Here is a 19,795-nt window from a genome sequence, read left to right as displayed (position 1 = left end):
TTGGTTCTAAAATAAAACAACTATATATTTTTATATACAAACCATTGGCCTAGAGTTCAGTTCTTGAGTGTGTGAGACCATTTGCTGACTGAGTGTGTACAACAAATGCTTTACACTGTCCTCTGATACTGCCTTACTGCTCGACCAAGCTACCACTTTAGAGAGTAAGGTTATATCTAACTTTAGCCTCTGGCAAACCTCTGGGGACTGTGGACTCTGTGCACACTGAACCTTACTTTGGTGCAGTATATACAGAGCCACTTTCTTACAGTGAGGTAAGAAGTTACTTACCTTTGGTAACGTTCTTGCTAATAGAGGCTCTTATCTATCTTCTGATTTCTCACTGACCCTCCCTATTCTATGATTGGAGTCTATTCATTAATAAGATCTCAAGTTTATTAATCTGCACACTGGTCATAACCAGTTTGCTCTTGGGGCTCTGCGTCTGGGCGGTGCAGACAGCCTCAAAAGCGACTGACATACGCACAAAGGTGTGGCACTTATCCTCCACATACAATTTCCATAGTGGATCAACGTCTGTGTCCGGACCCCCTCTGACTCCTGGGAATATTCAAAAGGTGAGGAATCTGTGGCGAGATAGTCTGTACTAGAAAGAGCGTTACAGGAAGTAACTAACTTGTTAATTTTTCCAAACACATTGGAACTGTACCTTCTTTTTAACCATCCTGATAAAGAAATCCCATTTCAAATCACTGTCTGGCGCATTTGTGGAGCCCTGGTTTGTGTTGTCTCCATCTTAATTGCTGGTTGTCTTATCTGAGGTAAAGAAAACTTATAAGTGGCTAGTACTTAAGTGATTTGTTTCTTTACGCTAAATTGTTCTTTCTCCCCCCCCTTAGACTCTTTCGCTCTCGCAACCCCGCACAGGTTTCTTGAGGCATCCTAAACACTTCTCATTTGTTGCTCCCCAGTTTCTTCCTGTATCAAACGTTTTCTTATTTTTTATTTATTATTTGGCTAGGATCCATCAACTGCATACTGCTACTGATCCATTTGTTTCGGTTTCTTTTATAGCATCACACCCATACAATGTTTTTAACATATAGTTCTAAAACTTCCATCTAACATCTTGGACCAGTAAATAAAACTTCAGACAAATATGCCAAAATGGAAACCCGGACATTACCTGGATGCACACACAGATTTTGGAATGCCTTTTCATTATTAGAAACAATACTCCCAAATGGCTGCCCATGCATTGATATGTCTTTTGATGTACCAGCATCTGCTTGTATCCAACTTGGGAACTCAGGTTTGCTGTGCTGGATCTCAAGTTTGGATTTGGTGTACAATTTGGGAACAAAGCCTATAAGTATTTCAGACCAACACTTTCCCAGCTTTTAAAGAAAGTGTCGTTTTGTAGTCTCTTTAGCTTCACAATATCTCCCTTTTGGGGCACCGCCACAAAAGATGTTAAAGTAGCGTAGTCTTGACAGGATCAAGGCCATTGCCAAGTAGCAAAATTAGTATTCAGTACAGCGTAAGGTAGAAGTTGGTATTTCTTACTAATATTTTGAGTTGTTGGTCAAAAAGCTTTTTTCAACGACCAATACTTCATATACTCCCTTCACCTTGTTCAGTAAGCTTCTAATTCCTATGGTCTAATTTACAGTACCCTATCATCGAGAGGAGTTCTGGTTCTGATGACCACTGTCATTATGCCTTTGAGGTAGACTGTTCTTCAGCCAGAGGATGCACCTGGTTCAAACAAACAATGATACTTTTCTCCTGGTCTTCTTGGCAGTGAAGCTGATTAATATTATCAGCTTTGTGGTATAACCTGTGCCAGAAGTCTTGTGTTAACATTAAAAAGTGTAGTGAAAGATCGGGTACCTTTTGGAACTCAGCTTGCAGTAGGTTAGTCAATAAAAATTTGGATACATTGACTGCTGTTTGATAAGAATGAATGGCACAGTTAAGGAGCTATCACAAATGTTTCACACAATTTTCACAGCCAATGGGTGTAATGAAAAATAAGTAATAGTGAGTGCTACACATTGAGGAAGGAATGTTCTTTTCGGATATCAGCATTGCAGCCGCGGTCCCCCTTTTTGTCTTAAACCTGACTATCTTTTGTGTAGTATGTTGTGTTCTACAAAATCCTGAAGTTGGTAGTTGTCCAGCTGATGCTTAAAAATAAGCTAATTTGTCTTTTGATGGGTGTGAAGGCAGAATCGGTATTGGGGCTTTAAGGGGCAAGAATCATTATTTCAGTTTAGTATGGAAACTCTTCAGCGGCCTCATGGATCAGAACTCATTTTAGAAACTAGCATGTCAATCTAAAAATGATCCAGTTCTGTAGAAGAAGAATTATGTTTAAGTTTAGTTATACTACATCGATATCTTTTATAGATTCACATGCAATCTTCATTTCCATCACAATATGAATATTGATTATGTTCTCATAATCTCATGAAAATGCTGGAAAGGGTGAGAGTTGAAGTGCCTACAGACTAAGGGGAGTGTTGGTAAAAAGTTCTTCTGAGCATTGAAAAAAGCCTCAATGTAGGACCAAGGGAAATTAGTTTGTCATTTTAATCCGTTTCAGATAAGACTCCCTGTCTGACTGCAGTATTATTGCAAACGATTAAGTGAGTCTATAAAAGATACAACTGAATGACAACCACACTTACAGGTAAGTAATATATTCTTACTGAATGTGTTGAAAGACACCTAGAAAATAAGAAAGATTTTCATTGTTTTGAGCGAAGATATTTATTGGGTTATTGGTTGCAACTAATTTTTGGTAAAATGACTAGACATAAACAAACCCATATATACATGCATAATAATAACTGTATATAATAGTAGTAAAATACTGTTTCTGCATTAAAAAGAAGTTTTGTTTCTTAAGGTGTTGGGTCTATCGCAAGGAAGTGTCAGTGATATGCTATCAAGGCCTAAACCATGGAGCAAATTGACACAAAAAGGGCGAGAACCGTTTATTCGTATGCAACTTTGGTTAAATGGTGATCTTGGACAGAGTGTCCTGCCTCTGCAAGGACACCAAGAGCAAGGTAATTACTTAGCGTGTGTTGTAATCAGAACAAAATTGTACACTGTATTACTTCCAGTGCTGACCATGATGTAAAGTCTATGTCCATGTTTAATGATGCTGCACAGTCCAACTAGTCTTATTATTGTGTTGCCTATTGCAATATGCAGAAGGATCACTTCAACCATTTTAAACTTTTCATCTGCAACTCAAACAGACCACTACAGGCTGGTTTCAATCACCGACCTGTTATAATACATCTGTGTTTATTCGCACAGCGCCAGGTGGCGTTGTTTGGCTAAGTCCTGCCCTGGAAATGATGCCCGAGCCAAGTATAACCACCACCTTTGCACCGTGACATCAGTTCCTTTCTTTATGTGCCTTCCAACATGGATCCGGAGCTCACTCCCTCATTTTTCGGTCTTTGTCAGAACGTATCTTGCAAGTATTTTAGTGTGAAAGGGACATCTCTCCTCATAAAACTACAGGCTTTTAACCCTACAGGCACAGTCATAAGCAGACATCAGTGAAAGACCCCATCAGGTATGTCTCTGGTGTTTGGGTTTCTCATTCGACTCAGTCATGTGATCGAGAAAGAGGTCCTCCTCCACTCAACTTCATCAGGTAAGTTAAGGTCCAAAAAGAATAAATGTGAGTCCCCTTTGTAGGAAGCTAGCTCTTTATACAGTATACCAAAGAGAGGAATGCTGTGAAGAGTTCAGGTATCCCTTATGAGTGGACAGGGGCTTTCTCTAGCAAGCCCAAGGGCCCCAATCTAGGGTAGTGCGGTCAAGCAGTTTTAGACTTATCCGAGAGGAGTATCTGATATACTACTAGCCGCAGATTCCTTCATTTAGAATTATCCCCAGGCGTGAGACTGGATCCGGAAACCTTTTGCCACAGCATCCCTGCGTGCCGGGGGCGGGGCGACATCGACCAGGCATCGTCCGCGTATGTGACGTCAGCGAGGTCACATAGGAGCCGCACCGGCACGCCCATGTCAGTTTTTTCCTTTTCCGCGTGCAACGCGGATCCGATCCTTGCTACGGGCCTGTTAGGCACCTTTTTTTTAGGTCTCGCCTGACCCAGCACATGCGCTGGTCTGGCGAGACTTTTAGTAAGGGCTTCAAGAAATGCTACCATGGCCGGCCTACAGCTTGCGTGCATGTGCGCGCGAGCGCTTGCACGCTTACGAGCAGAGGCGCCATATGGCTTTCCTCGTCATGCTCATTAAGCGCATCTCTCGCCGCGCATCCCGATCACTTTCGCGGCCGTGTCACTTTCACGGCCGCGCAGCCAATGCTTGTTATTTCATCCCGGATTGCAATAGGCCACGCACTCTATCCTGGGCGCTGATTGATTGGCGTGCGAGTGACCCACGCGCGCTGTAGGTGCAGTCCGGGTGACTGGTTCTCAATGGTAAGCTACAGGCACTTGACAGAGTGCCTGGAGCGGGTGAATTTACCTCTCCTCCATCAGCCGGCAGGCCTAGGCCTGACCCTCCCTCCCCGCCACCCTCCCATTTACTGCTATAACAAGATCTCCTGTCTCGAGCGAATGAAAAATTGACTGTCCTGTCTATTTTCCATTGAGTTTGAGTGAGTACTTCTGTCCCCTCCAGTGAACTGAGTCTGCGAAAGATTTAACTAAGTAGCAGTCGTTCCTTAAAGGACAAAACTAGAACATCTCGGGCGAGAAGGAGGGTGAGGCAGTCCCACTGGGCATCGATATCCTCAGTGAAAAGTGGGGCAGCGGTTTGCCTCCTGTGTCTGTACATTACAGAGGCTAGCACCCACACAGCAGTGGAGATAGCACATACCACTCACTGCGTTTGCGGTTGAATCCTGTAGCTGTTTTACATCTTTGCACTAATCCAGAGTCTCATAACAGGCGCCATTTTATAATGGGATTTTCCAATACCTTTGCATTGTGATGGATGTTTTAATCTGTCAGAGTAATAAAAAGATATAAGGTAGAATTTAAGGAATCACGGCCCATTTCATGAGGCAGCAATATTTGTGAAAATCCTACTGAATGCCTGAAATTGCAGCGACGATGCCTTCCCCATACCTGCACTACACCTGCACAATACTTAAATGGCCGTTGCTGCCCCTAAAGGACAGAGGAGCTGCAAGGTTAAAAAAACATTTGGGGATTCTGCGAATTAGCATGGCATGTTGGGGGCCGGGGAGGGGGGGGGGGGCAATTGCTCCCTGGACTGTCTGCATTGTCCGATAACAGAATGGTCACAAGGTGATAGCTGTCCACACATACATCTTCCTCTTTGTTAATGGACCACCCCCCACACTCTCACTATTCAATCAACATTTCTTGGCCCAGAAGAAAATGGGGAGGTGCCCTTTTCATGCCCTCCTGTCTTCAAATATCAAGGAGTCCAATTGTGTACTTTGCGTGTCGCAAATCCATTGTGTACTTTGCGAGTCGCAAATTCATTGCGGGTTTGACTTTTGTGGCTGCAGTGCAGATTTTGGGGAACGCAAGCATTGCGCTCTTTTTTGTATGCTCAGATATTTTGCTCGCTGTCTTGCATTTAATGTTTGACTGATAACAGCAGGACACCTCCTAGAGTAACCTGCAGGACCGTGCAATCCCTATTTGACCGTAAATGTAGATTTTTCATCAGGAGACACTAGATCGATAAAAAACATTTACAATAATATGTTGCGCTATTACACGCTGATGTCCATAAATGCACGCAAAATATGAACACAACACATTTCTGCAGTGACGTTGCTTTCTCAGTTGCAGCATCGCTCTAGAATTCGCTTTTCTCCATGAAGACGGGAATGCTTAAAAATAATGTATTCCTGTGAAAAAAAATTTTAGTATTGCACTACGCGCAAGTCACCCAAAAATAAACACATATGTAAATGCAGTAAGTACACGGAAAACAATCAATAGATGCACTTTTCTGTTGCATGGTTAGAAACAATTTAAAGGAAGAATTTTTTTTTTTTTTAATGCTTACACCGTTTTTGATAGTTTGATCAGTTTCGCCCGGGGTGTATTTTTCATTAAACACAACATAATTAAAGAATGGTGATGAAGAGTAAGGTTGCAAATTCTAGCGTAAGTCCACATCAGTCACCGCGACCCACCAGACAAAATATTCACTCCCTCTTCAGTTTTCAATTTTGTTCTGCCCTCCCTACTTCACAGCTCTTAGCTATTGGCTTTTGCAATCTGTCCCCCGAGAGCCAGGAGTTATTACCCTTGTCCATGGAAGAGAAAAGGATGTTATTCCCTGTCACCCTCTCCGGCTGCAGCAGATTTCCTACCTCTGATCTATCTTCTTCATTGGAGAAAAGCGGTTGACAGGCTGTTAGTGCCGGCCCTGTCAGACTCATGTACCAGACCCGTGGTATTACCTCCAGGGACCAATGTGACCGTCGGTCTCTGAAGAATCCAACTGGGGAGCCTGGAGCGCCAACAATGTCCACCCAGCTAATGACACAATATGAGCGTGATTGAGAAGCAACCCGGAAGTGTTTAACAACACCAACCACTAGACCTATGATCGTCAGTAATAACAGCTAGGAGAACTTCACTGAGAAAAACACCAACTCTTGATGATGCTCTAGAACACCAAAGCAGAAATTTGATTGGCTGCACGCTTTATAGATGGGCGTAGTTATCAGTGGTGCAGCAGGTGCAGTCACACCTGGGCCCAAAGGTGGTATGGGGCTAAGTTGGTTGCCCATTTGGTTACTCTTAAAGGCAGAGCCGGCCGGGGGCCCTACGTGTTTTCTTGTTAGGTAGTGCAGAGTGGAATAGAGGAAAAGGGAGGAAGGTGATGACAAATAAAACAAACATTGGCATAGCCAATAGGTCTCGCCTTTGGGACCTTATAAGTGTTTAGCCATGCAACGGTTGATGTTGTTGCACTAAGGATATTGTGCTGCATAACTAAATACTTACAAGGTCCCAAAAGCGAGACCTATTGGCTATGCCAATGCTTGCCTTCCATTTTTTAGTGGAACAGTGTGCGAATGCCTTCGGGCTTTAAGAATTGCATGTCTTGTGGGCATCTTATGTCGGCGACGGACCCTCACCTCATTTGTATGTGGTGTTTGGGGGAGGATCACGGCGCCACAGACTGTAGGCAGTGCCAACAGTTGAAGCCGAAGTCGCGGCGGGAGCGCCGAATGAAACATCTCTCGACGCGTCTCTCCAGGTCGACGTCCTCTCCTTGGTCTGCTTCGACGGACGGCTTCAGACTCGGCCGTGGTCGTCATCCTCGCCTTCTCCGATGTCACGTGAGCGTCGCTCCCCGGTAGGTAAGTGTCGCAGTTTGTCCCCGGGGGCTGGTTTCCGGCCTCCCGGGGGCTTGGACTCTCCGCAGGTGATGCGGCCCGCGTGTCGTCCTATCCACCGTTTCCCGGTGTTGGGGCGTCAAGGAGTCTAAATGGAGATATATACGCGGCAGCTTTGCCGGCCTCGCTGGCGTCTCCTCCTCCTTCCCCTCCTGAGGTGTCAGCAGATCCCTCGTTGTGCGCAGGGCCCTCTGCGGCGGCGCCGGTGGCTCTGGCACCGACTGGTTCAGATCCAGGCTTGGAGGATGTGGTACTGTTGGGGTGCGGCTTCTCTGGGGCACCTTTTTCAGGCCACGGCGTCTCTGCCACGCAGCAAACTCCCGCGAGGGTCCCTGTGGTGTCGCGGGAGGTCGCCGGGGCTCGAGTCGCATCCCCGTGCCCTTCTCGGTCCTTTGACAGGGTGGGCCTTTCTAAGGCCGAGGTGACGCCGCTACGTCCCCGGCAGCAGCTGGACCATGCAGAGCCACGGAGGTCGGAGGACCCTCCTCGTCTCGCTCCGGGCCGAGGGGAGACCCCTCGTCCCTCTCCGGGCGCCTCTCGTCCTCCGCACAGGTGGCTGCCTCGTCGGAGTGCGAGTCGGAGGTTGGATCGTCCCTGGCGCCGCCGCATGGGTTGCCGAGCGATCTTCACCTCATTCTGGGCTGCGGCTGTCGGAGGGCTTCGTGCCACTCCCCAGCCCCATCTCGATCCCCTGCGCAGGTGGCTGCCTCGGCGGGGGTCGGGTCGGCGTCACTCCGGCGCGGCTCCGGCTCTACTCCAGTCTCCACTCCGGTCCCCGGTGCGGGGTGACTTGGAGGTCCCTTGTCCGGCGACGCCGGCTGGTGCCGACGTCCTACCTCCGGCGGCGGATTCTACGGCTCCGTGAAGGGGTCATACCGCGGATTCATCTTCAGACGCCGCTCCTTCTCCGGAGGCATGCATATTGGTGTCGTCCTCCCCGGAGACTGGTCGCCGTGTGGTGTCTTTTTCACCGGCATCGAAGGGTGGCTCCCCACCCTTCCTGGGGCAGAGGTGTTCGTCGGAAGAGCGGCAGGTCCCTCATTCTTCGGCTCCTTCTGACTTCCAGATCTGGCCATTGTCTACCCCGCTTGGCCTCGGGGACGGCCGCCTTAGTTTGCAGTCGTCGCCCAAGGAGGAGCTGATTTCTCCGCCGCGGGGCCCTACGGAGGCGGGTGCGGTCTTCGCTCACGTGTTGTCCAGGGCTGTGGGCATCCTGCGCATGGGTGATCCGGTGGCTCAGTTTGCGGCGGACCATCTATTGGAGTTCCTCCACCAGGGCTCTGATGGGAGGGAAATCTTACTTCCCTTTGAAGGTTCGCTCATTTCTTCCCTGACGGGGGGCTTGGAAGCGTCCTCCCTCAGGGGATCCGGTGCCTCAGCATTTTCTGCACCGACACCACCCGGCGCCGCATGACCCGGCGTGTCTTTCCCTTCACCCCTCAGCCGCCAGCCTTTTGCGGACTGCTTTTCCCTCCCTGCCGCCACTGTAGACTCCGCCGTCCCTGTTCGCCTCGACCGAAGCGGGCCTGCGGGCCCTAACACCTTGTGTGTGCTGGCTAGGGCCTCCTCCTGTTTGTGGTACTCGGCGGAGTCTCTGGGATCTGCAGTGTCCCAGGAGTTTGGCGGACTTGCGGCATCATGCGTTGGATGGCCGGGAGCTTGGATATCTCGGAGGTGCTGGGCCGGGCCATGGCTTCCTCTGTCGCTCTGCGTCGCCATGCTTGGCTTCGGGACGGAGTATTCCCTGAGAATATTCAGGAGCGACTAATCGACCTTCCGTTTGATGGCAGCCTGTTGTTCCATGCCCCGGCTGACACCGCCATCCAAAGGCTCTTGGCAGGGCTGCGTCCTCCTCCTCCTCCGTCCCCTCCTCAGTGACTCCTGAGTTGGGTTGATTCTGGGCCTTCTTAGGCCGGCTGTTCTGCCTGTGCAGTGTGTTTTCTAGCCGTTTACGTCCTTCTTTGGGACTTTGGAATTGTTGGCTGCTGGACGGCCCTTGTGTTGCTTGTGTGTGGTTATGCAGGAGTTGTTGTGCAGACTTGGCTCTAAGATTGGGTCTTCTGCTTTGTTTGGGCTGCTTGTCAAGCTTTCAGCAGGGGTGTTTCTTTCCCCGTGGCTCTTTTGTTTTTTCCTCTGCGGCGGAAGTTCTTCTAAACAGGGTTCCCATATCTTGGGACTTAACGTACCCTATGTGCGGTAGTGGTAGCTGTCATATAGCTTGCCCTCTGCTAGAGGGTTCTGGTCGCCTTCGGGTGCCTGTTTTCCATGGCGTTTAGGTAGGTTGCTTTTGCTTCCTGCGGTCGTGTGCGCGGCCACTCGTAGTGTTGGCCCGGGCATCTCCCTGCTCCTGTCCTGAGGTCTGGGAGGATCCTGTTTTCTCCCTTGCTAGGCGTCGCCTACTCTGCCTTCCTGGGGCCTCGGGCTATTCTTCTTGCTTCTGGCTTGGTCTGCCGGCACTGTTCTAGCTGGCCGGCTGCTTTTCATCTGGAGTGGATTCGCCTTCTTTTCCCTAGTTTCCTTGGGTCCTCTAGGCGGCTTCTTCTTCCGCTTTCCTGTCTTGGCATTGGGCGGAAGCTGTGTTGCCTTGTGAGGGGAGTGGGGTGCTTCGGCCTCTCAGTCCTTGCCCTTGGTTCCTCTGCTGTGAGGGTACGGGCCTCTTCAGCCTTCTTTCCCTCCTACATCCCCTTGGGGTCGGTGGGGTTCTGCTTGTGGGGGTTCCCTTAGCCTGGCAGGGGCGAGGTTCTACCTGGTCCACAGCTCTGGTCCCCTGTGGGTCCCTCTGTTCTGCATTGGCTGGTGGGGTCCTTTCGCACTCCCTCCTTCCCAGGGGGTATTGCTAGGGTATCTATTCTACGTGAAGGAATCTGCAGCTTGTAGTTTCTATCAGATGTACAAGTTACTTACCTTCGGTAATGATGTATCTGGTAGAGACGATTCTAGCCGCAGATTCCTTCACAGCCTGCCCATCCTCCTCTATTCTGCAAGGACCCTTGGGTTGGTCTTCGGTACTCGCCTTCCGGTGGGGGGCTGTCTCTCTTGTGAGTGCCTTCATTGTTCTTGCGGGTGACTCATTCCTCCTTTGGTCCTTGGAGGATGGGGTTCCGGTGCCCTGCTGCTCTGGATACTCTGGGTTTTGGGTGGACTGCTTTCCCTCCCTGTCCCCCCACACCTCCCTTCCTTCCATTGCTATCCTCTGATTAATGGTCTTCTGGCCTTGTCTTGCCCTTGTCCCTTGTGGGTGGTTGCCCTCTAGGTTGGGGTGGCTTGGAGGTTTGTTGTCCCTGTCTGTCTTGGGACTGGTCCCATTCCTTGCTCAGGATGAGGGGTGTGGGCTTCCTACGTGTGCCATGACTTTTACGCCTGTTCTTGCCTCCGGGACACAGGGATGGGAGGTTGTCATGTTCGAGCAGGGTGATTAAGCAGGTTTCTTCTTGTTCTTCTTCTTCTTTCTCTGCCTTTGGGTTCTGTGGTGTTGGCACTACCCTGGTGGGGGTGTTAGTCACCGTTTCTTTCCAATTTTTCTGCTCTTCGCACACTGTTTCCATGCTCCCGCAGTTTTTTATCTGGTGGTTCCGCATTGTGGTGCGGAAAAGTTCTCAGAAGAAAACTGACGTGGGCGCACCGGGGTGGGTCTTATGTGACCTCGCTGACGTCATGTACGCGGACGACGCCTGAGCGGAGTCGCTTGATGTCGCCCCGCCCCCGGTGCGCAGGGATGCTGTGGCAAAAAGTTTCCAGTCTCGCGCCTGGGGATAATTCTACGTGAAGGAATCTGCGGCTAGAATCGTCTCTACCAGATACATCGTTACCGAAGGTAAGTAACTCGTACGTTGGACATATTTTCACACAGTCAATAAATGATGCACACACTCAAAAAGGAGATCCACACCAAATTAGAAAAATAACAGGTATTTTTATATATATTTTGAAACCAAGAACTTCGTAAAGAGGTAAGTACTTTTTCGAAACTAACGTTTTAAAGTTTTAGCAATGTTAACCAACAGTGCATTTTTACGCGTAATACTTTCCTGGGGGGGAAAGAGCATTCACTGCATACATAAACTTTCAATACTTTTCCGTGGGGCCCCTTCGGTCATGAGGTGGTAGTGGAACAAGAACCAAAGTTCCACCAGCAGATCGGTCTTATCTGCCCTGGTGAGTATGGGTGCTGAGGTGCTGAATGGGTTGGTAGCCTTATGTGATAGAAAGGAAGGGGGGCCACCTGGAAATAGGCTGCAAAGGGGGACTTGGGACAAGTTGGGGAGCTCCCAACGGGCGGTTGTTTGGGGGGGGGGGCGGGGTCTTGGGTCATGAGGGTCCTGGGAGCAGTAGGTTTCCTTAGGCCCAGGCTTGGCTGCTCACGTGAAGCGTGTTTGTGGCCTACTGGCTCTCGTGTGTCAAAGCGCTGTCGGTTACCGGTCAGGACCAGCAAGGGGGACAAAAACAGGACAGCTGGGCTACTCTTGGTACTGGCCTCTGCGGTGCTGACGCCCCTTGTCATCTGGCCGTTGGTGATGTCGTTGGAGTCCGGACTAGACTTTCAACAAGCTTTGGTTGCGGCAATAGTCCAGTAACCTGGGTATTGGTGCAGGAGGGCTTGTGGAGATCCTGGCGTTTTCAGGCTTGGCAGGAAGATGGACCTGATCTCCTTGAGTGCGCTGACCTTCTAATGAGTGGCTCCTGCTAACTTTACCTGGTGATCAGCAGCTTCTTTAAACCGTACGTCACATTGGTGGCTGCAGGAGAGTATCTCCTCTACGCCAAGGGATATGCTGGCTGCTTGGCAAAGTGCTGGCAACATGACGGGACTTGTGGAAGATGCACAACTGCAGGACAAATCGTGTCTTTGCAATTGTCGAGTATTTGTGCAGCAGGCAGAGTTTGGCACCAAAAGTCATCAACTGTTCTTGCGGGGATCGGCTCCACAGTGTCCTCTTCTTCTTTTCAGTCAGAGGAATCTGAAGTTCTGGATTATAGGAGCCCTGTAAATACTTCATTTAGGGACGTTGGGGGAGGGGAGCGTAGTTGTCAATGGGCTACCTACCCTTGGGTTCACTACGCCCCTTATATGACCACTTCCTGTGGGTAGTGGGCATAACTCTGTCCCAGTTTCCTAAATTCTGCCATCACCAAGATGGCAGAATTTTCTTAGAGTGGGACACATCAGGCATCTCACTTTAGGGGTTTGACTGACCTAGGTGTGCTGCACGCCTACTTCGCATACTAATTTCACGCCTGTGCTGGTGCCATATGGGCCTCAGGGCAGGCGGTGGCATCTCTCAAGTCTGGGGGGTGCCAGAGTCGCCTATCTAACATGGATTTGAAGCCTCAGGCATGCTGATTGCTAGTCATTCTGTTTGGAGGAGATTTAAAACACCTCCTGCCAGAGAGGGCATTGTTCCTGACCTCTGAGACTGGGGCTTTCTCCATCTAGGGAGTCAGAAGCGCGTCTTTGGTGGCAGGCTGAACTGGACCAGTCAGCCAGAACACTAGTGGACTAGTAGGTTTCAGGGGGTACCTCTAAGGTACCCTCTCGGTGCAGGTATTAATAAATCCCTCACTGGAATCTGTGTGGGTTTATTAAAACAATATGTTTGATAGCAAACATCTTTGGTTTCAGTGAAGCCATCGTGTTGCTGGAGAACTCGTATTCACCAGTGCCCAGTACATATACTAAAGATGGGTTCCCTGCTTATTTGCAATGTCTAGGAATCGACTTATACATGACAGGGGCATAGATGCTTATGCAGATATGTTCACACATGTGTTATAACGCTCCCTGCTTTAGAACTGTAAGGCCTACTAGAGGGGTGACTTACATATATTGCATGCAGTGTCTGTAGGCATGGCACACAGATGTGCCATGTTGTGTCTTCTCTTTTGTCTGCACCGTGTCAGCAGCTTGCGATGGTAGTTTGCATTAGTGTGGTGAGGGGTCCCTTAGGGTGGTACAATACATGCTGCAGCCCTTTGGGTCCCTCTTAAGTAACCATTCCCTAGGTACCAGAGGTACAATTTACTAGGGACATACATGGGTGCAAAAGGTATTGCTAATTGGGGGGACAACTATACAATTTTAGGAAAAGAGATAGGCACTGGGGGCCTGGTTAGCAGGAACCCAGTAAACATCTGTCAAAATTGCATCATTTATCAGACCGAATACCCTTCTTGCCAACACTCTCGTCAAGAGAAGTTGTGTGAATGTCAGTGTCTCTACCAAACTCGTTCCTAGTCCCATGCTGCAGAGCTGATCCTCCGCTCCTCCGCTCCTCCCGATCTACCCTGAATTCAAATTCAGTTTTACTGCAAACACTTCGAATGCAGCTCCTTTCGAACCAGGAAAGACATTGCCACTACCAACACATTTTTCAAATACAGAACCCATGAGGATGACCGTTCCCAACTTTGTGGAAGAAAATCCGTTTGTGGATCTCCAAGATGCCACTGGGCTAGATACTGCCCGTGAAACTAGCCTCAACTCTCCATCTCATACTTCCACTGAGGATTTTGCATATTTTGCTATGGTCATTAGGAGAGATGCAGAACTCCTCGACCTCCAACTGCCCTAAGTAGAGGTAAAAGCAAATGTTCTCCGAGAAGTACTGCTACCTGGGCAAGGTTTTTCACAGCCACTCCTTCCATTCAGCAAGGCCCTTACAGATACCTTAATTGACACTTTGGCTAAGACTGGATGGTGCTTACCTGTGAATAGGCAAATCGCCAGAAGGCATAAATGTGTTCCGAGGGACACCTCTTTTCTCCTCCAGTACCCTACACGCGAGGTTCTTTTGAGGGAAGCTTCCTTAAGTAAGTTTAACTCTTAACTCTGTCCCTAGTACATCCCCAAATAGGGATTTCAAACAAATGGAGGCTTTTGGGAAGAAAGTTTCTTATTTGTCAGCCTAGCCTGAGATAGTTAACTCCATTTGCCTCATAGGACATTACTCGCACGCGATATAGGGCATGATGAGCGAAATGTTGCCTGCAGACCCTGATGAGTTTTGCGCCAATTTGACTTAGATCATACAAGTGGACAGGGTACTGTGAAGTAAGTCATGAGATCAGGGCTGGAAATCACCAATAGCTCAGTTAGGGTAGTTTGTTCCAGCCTGATGCTTTGCCGCAAAGCCTGAATGAGATCTGCGTGTAAGTGTTGTCCAGATGTCACTGTTGGACAAACCGTTTGGTGGTACCCATCTCTCCGCAGACAAAACTGATTCATATCTGGAGCGCTTCAAAGAAAAGAGGGCCATATCGCTCTCTTGGCCTTATAGCGTTCGTGATGCAGTATTCCCAACACTACCGCCCTTCGGTAGTGTTACAGAGGCAATGGCAATGCCAAGGGCCTCCCTTGCAACAACAGATCGCCCAATATTTTCGAGGTAGAGGTTGGGAATCCCGTCTACAGAATCCAGGCCCTCAGGGTCAATGTACTACCCAGTCTGCCAGCTTTGACTTGGATTTGCAGGCCGCCTATTTCCACATGCTCTGCTGCAGTCCCACAGACATTATCTGTGGTTTCAAGTTGTCCCAGAGCATTTTCAGTTGTCTGTGTTATCCTTCGACTTCACCAGTACCCCTCGGGTGTTCCCAGAAGTGGTGGTCAGTGGTTGCTGCACATCTTCTGAGGTTGAGATAACCAGTCTTCCCATACCTCGATGACTATTTCTTAAAGGTAGGCTTGCTTCAGTCAGTCATGGACCACCTCCAAATGAAGGGAAACTCCTCACATCACTGTAGCCATCCTAGATAAGGTGCAGGTGGAGCCTTCCCTCCATTTTGAGTCCGGGACATTCAGGCTGTAATCCTGATGTTTCCACTTTTGGCCTTGGCCTCAGTCAGAGTTACTTTGAGACTTTTTAACCTTTTTGCCATCCTGCTTCCTGCAGGTGGACCAATGCCAAGTGACATGCGCAGGCTCTGTAGTGGGATCGGAAGTCTCAGTGGGCTCAGCACCAAGGGAACCTGTCTGATTACTTCCAGATATCGGAGTAGGCTGCAAAAGATCTGCAGTGGGTATTGCTAGACCACAACTGGACCAATGGCAGACCCCTCTCCCTGCCCCACTCAGAGCTTTTGGTTGTGATGGATGCAGCATTGCTGGGTTGGGAAGGCATCCTGGGAGAAGTGGATTTGAGGACTCCGCATCAATCTACTGGATTTGATTGGCACTAAAAGCCTTCCTCATGTCCTTCAGGGGAACAGGTGCACGCCCTCATGGACTAAACTGCTGCCATGTGGAAGAGCACAAGCAGGATGATGTGAGACTGTTGGTCATGTGCCAGGAGGCTTTAGACCTCTGTAAATTGCAGGATTATCAGGGCATTTCCCTGATCATATACTACCTGGAAGGATCTTTAAATTGCAGGTTAGATGAACTCAGGCGACGTTGCCTTGTGGATAGTGAACGGTGGTTGCATTCAGAGGTAGCCCAGGGGGGATTCCAGCAAAAGGGAGAACCCTGGCTCTATCTTTTTGCCTCTGCTGAGAATGCACACTGCCTTCCCACCTGTACCTCTGCTGCCCAAAGTTCTGAAGAAGATCAGGAACAACAGGCCAAGTCTGCTTAGTGATCCGGATTCTGCAAATGGAGTGTGGCAACCAGAACTTCTGACCATGAGCATCTGTCCTGCAATCCGGCTGCTACTTTCTGAAATCTTCCATCACAGCACCAGGGCATAGTCAGAGCATGCACAACCTACACCTCCCTGCATGGAGAATGAGTGGTGACAGTTGACAATTTATTATCTCCCTCCTGAGGTAGTAGATGTCATTTTGGCAGCTAGTCGCCCATCTACCAAAACCATCTATGCTGTACTCTGCAAAGGGTTGTCACATGGTGTGTTTCTCAGAACATCCAGACTTTACAAACCCCATTAACTAATGTGTTGTTTTTTCTCTCTCTGGCATAGCAATGACTTGCTGTGACTACTGTTATCATTTATTTGTTGGCCCTTTCTGTTACCTGTGTTAGTTACCTGTTCACCTATCCCTATTCAAATTACCTGTTGTGATGCAGTTCTTGACAGGTCAACCCACATGTTTCCACTCCACATGCAACAGCGGGGCCTAAATTTGGTCCTAACATTCTTGATGTCCACCACAGTTTAGCCAATCCATAGCTATTGTCTGCATTACCTAACTTTGAAGATAGCTTTCCTCTTAGAAACACCTTCAGTTCATCATGTGGGTGAATTGCAAGCCCCGTCTGTCCAGAAACAATATACAACCTTTTTTTCAGACCAACTGGTGCTCAGAACCAGGGAAACTACCAAAGTCATGATGGTGTTTTATGTCGAACAGTGTATCACCCTTCTGACGTCCTTTGCTCTCTTTATCCATCCATGGAAGAAGAGAGACTACATCACATGGATCCCAAAAGAGCCTTAAGTTTATGTATTGATTTACCAGAGAACACTGAGTAGACAATCAGCTCTTTCTGCGGGTTGCCAGAGCTAAGAAAGATAAAGCAGTGAAGATCAGAATGATCTATAGATGGATAGTACTCTGGATAAAGATATATTACACACTTACCAAGACCAGAAGCAACTAGCATGGGGTTTGAGAAGCCATTCCACCAGGGCCCAGGCTGTCAACACTGCATCGGCCCGTGGAATGCCTGTCTTGAACATCTGTCAGGCTGCTAAGTGGACATCAGTACACACAAAGCACTACCATGTCTGTCGAAAGGGACACTTCCTGTTAGGTGTTGCGGGACTTTCTGGTCTAAGCCATTTCAAAGATCCGCCACTTTTAAAAGGTACTGCTGTGGTATCTAGGCACAAGGTGAAGAATCGGCGGGTCGAAGAACAAGTTACTTACCTCAGGTAACTCTCTTTCTGGTGGAGACATTGTCTAATCCCAGATTCTCCTCAAACCCACCGATCTCCCTGTTCTGTGGAAGGGCTCGCTTTGTCCACCTAATAAGATTCCACTTCAGAGAACTGCACACTGTTGACTCTGATCTGTATTAGGGGCGCTACCAATGGCGCAGACAGAATTAAGAAATAAACTGACATCTATGTGCGAGGGTGGCCGCTATATGTGCCTATCGCACAGGGAATGTTCCTTCTAGTGACTTTCTTTCAGGAAAGTCAGTAGAAGGCACATTCCCTGTGCGATAGGCTCATGGGGCCCTTGCAAACAGGGCATGCCTGCCACTACCTCTCCTGTCTCAAGTTTTGAGGAAACTCCAGACAAACCGGACCCTGGTCATCAAGATAGCACCAACCTGGGACAAGAGAATATGTTACGCAGAGCTCCTGAACATTTGCCCTCAGATATGACTACTGCCACCGGAGGACTTCCTTTGTCAGCAACAGGAGAGCGTCCTGAACCAAAGTCACAGCAACCTGCATCTCCATTCATGAAGATTGAGAGGCAACTGTTAAATGCATTTGATCTGCTGCTCTCAGCAGTCAATGTTATTCTTTCAGCCCAACATTCTTCGACAAAGTCCATTTACGAAGGACTTAGGGAAAAGTTTGTTTCCTATTTTGGTTTTTGTCATAACGACCATTTGCAGGCCAAACGTTCGGATGTGTTACTGTTTGTTTTATTATTGGCCTAGTCGTGTCAGTGTCATCTGTCAGCCCTTTTGCCCTTCTGGGTTTACCTTATCAACCATCTGAATTTAAATCACCTGTTATGATGTGTTTTATCAAGCTGTTGGGACTTGAACTTTGTGTTGACTTGTCATATGTGCATGCCTTTTGTGTCGATGTGCAGCAGCTAATTGTGACTGCTGATGCTTAAGATAGTCTTCTTAACTGCCATCACCTCTACGTGCCGTGCAGGTGAACTGCAGACGTGCTCTATATAACTCATTCACCCTGGTTACGTTTGTGCTGAGGGCCTAGGCAGCCTTCTTGTCCAAAGCCTTTCCACATTTGCATCTCAATTACTCTGCCAACGTTTTTCTCTGCAACTCATCCTTCGAAGGAGGAAGTATGGCTTCATCTGCTTGACGTCTAAAAGGGTATTGAACACGTACCGCTTAATGGACCACTGTTCGGATGGGTAGCTTTTTGTAGGATTCTCTACAGCAAAGAAAGTGAAGGCGGTGCAGGAAAGGACCTTATCAAGATGTATAAAGTTCTGCATTAAAATCTGTTGCATGTTGGTCAAAAAGCAAGCTCCAAAAGCCTGCTGGTTTATTCTACAAAAGCCAAAGCTACTGCATTGGCAATTGGAATGCCAGCTCAATACAGCTGCCTGGCTGCAACATAGATGTCCCTGTACATGTTCATGAAAGACAACTGCCTTGACAGCCAGGTCTAACGGGAGGCCTATTTTGTCTACTCTGTTCTGCAAGACACTTCGACATTGGGAGGTATTGCTATTGTATCAGTGCTTAAGGTGAGAAATCTGCCATTAGAAGTGTCCATCCGAAAAATAAATAAATGACGCACCTTCAGTAACGCTGTTTTTGGTGAAACAACTCTACAGAACTGCAGATTCCTCACTGCCCTCCCTCCCTCCGCATTCTGTGGATTGGCATTTAAAGACTTTTTTAATTTGAGGAATCTTCAGTTATGGTATCTATTATCAAAAAGATAAAAACTTGAAAATCTGCTCTTCCATAAATTATATGACAATGTACATGAAATTGGGAAAGATGACATTTGTCAGTTAGACATTTTTTGGAACATTTCATAAGCGGACAGTGGTCGTATTGGTGGCTGAAGGTTAGACATGTAAATCATCATTATAATCAACTGAATTCCATTTGGAATTGATTGTATTGTATTGTAATTGCATTTATATAGCGCTCACTACCCCTGACGAGACGTCAAACAGCTTTTTCGGAGAGTAGCATGCTTCTCCGGAACCCATAAAGGTTTAGTGTTGAATTAGTATAGTGAATGAAACTTGTGGTGTTTTAGTGTGACATATTACTAGCGCAAGTGAGAAGTGTTACATACGGTTCTTTTGTTGCATAGTTGAGCGGTGCAAGATGCTTAGATCGTGGAGTGCTTCCACGCTTATTCTCTGCTGTTCTATGTGAACTGCCTGAGGGCTGTGTACATAGGCATGCAGTGATCTGGAAGAGACACGTTAGTGAAAGATTCCTTACCTTAGAATATTCCCCAGGAGTCAGTCTGGATCTGGAAAGTTTTCTGCTTAGCAGTACCCCTGCGCGCCAGTAGGTGACGCCGTGCGGCTCCGCATCCGTCACTAGCGTCGTGCATGCCGGGACGACGTCACAGAGGCTACTTAGGCACCACCCATGCGTGCTGACGTCAGTTCTTTCTTTTTCCGCGCCGAAAGCGCAGATCCGGATTGAGCACGTACCTCGGTCAATTTTGTGACCACTTTTTGAGACTTTTTGTCTTCTCCTCTGGTCTCCTGGTGCACGTAGGGATGCCCGGCTTTAAGTCTTGCGGTTCGTGCCACCGTAATATGTTGATGGCGAACCCCCATGATGTCTGCCTCTACTGACTGG

At 48.2% G+C, this 19,795-nt stretch overlaps 1 protein-coding gene across 3 annotated transcripts in view; it reads left to right on the top strand.

Moving 5' to 3' along the window:
- The window catches only part of CUX1 (cut like homeobox 1), a 1,097,219-nt gene that overhangs the window by 798,567 nt on the left and 278,857 nt on the right, over window positions 1-19,795 (top strand). For all 3 annotated transcript variants that reach the window (XM_085649842.1, XM_085649843.1, XM_085649841.1), the window contains one exon: window positions 2,876-3,038. In XM_085649842.1, coding sequence (XP_085505968.1) covers window positions 2,876-3,038 — 163 coding nt within the window. The remainder of the gene's footprint in view (window positions 1-2,875; window positions 3,039-19,795) is intronic.

The sequence above is a fragment of the Triturus cristatus genome, chromosome 3_2 (genome assembly GCF_964204655.1).
Source record: "Triturus cristatus chromosome 3_2, aTriCri1.1, whole genome shotgun sequence".
Taxonomy (NCBI): Eukaryota; Metazoa; Chordata; class Amphibia; order Caudata; family Salamandridae; genus Triturus; species Triturus cristatus.
Note: the sequence above shows the minus strand (reverse complement) of the source record. Positions and strands in the feature narration are given on the sequence as shown.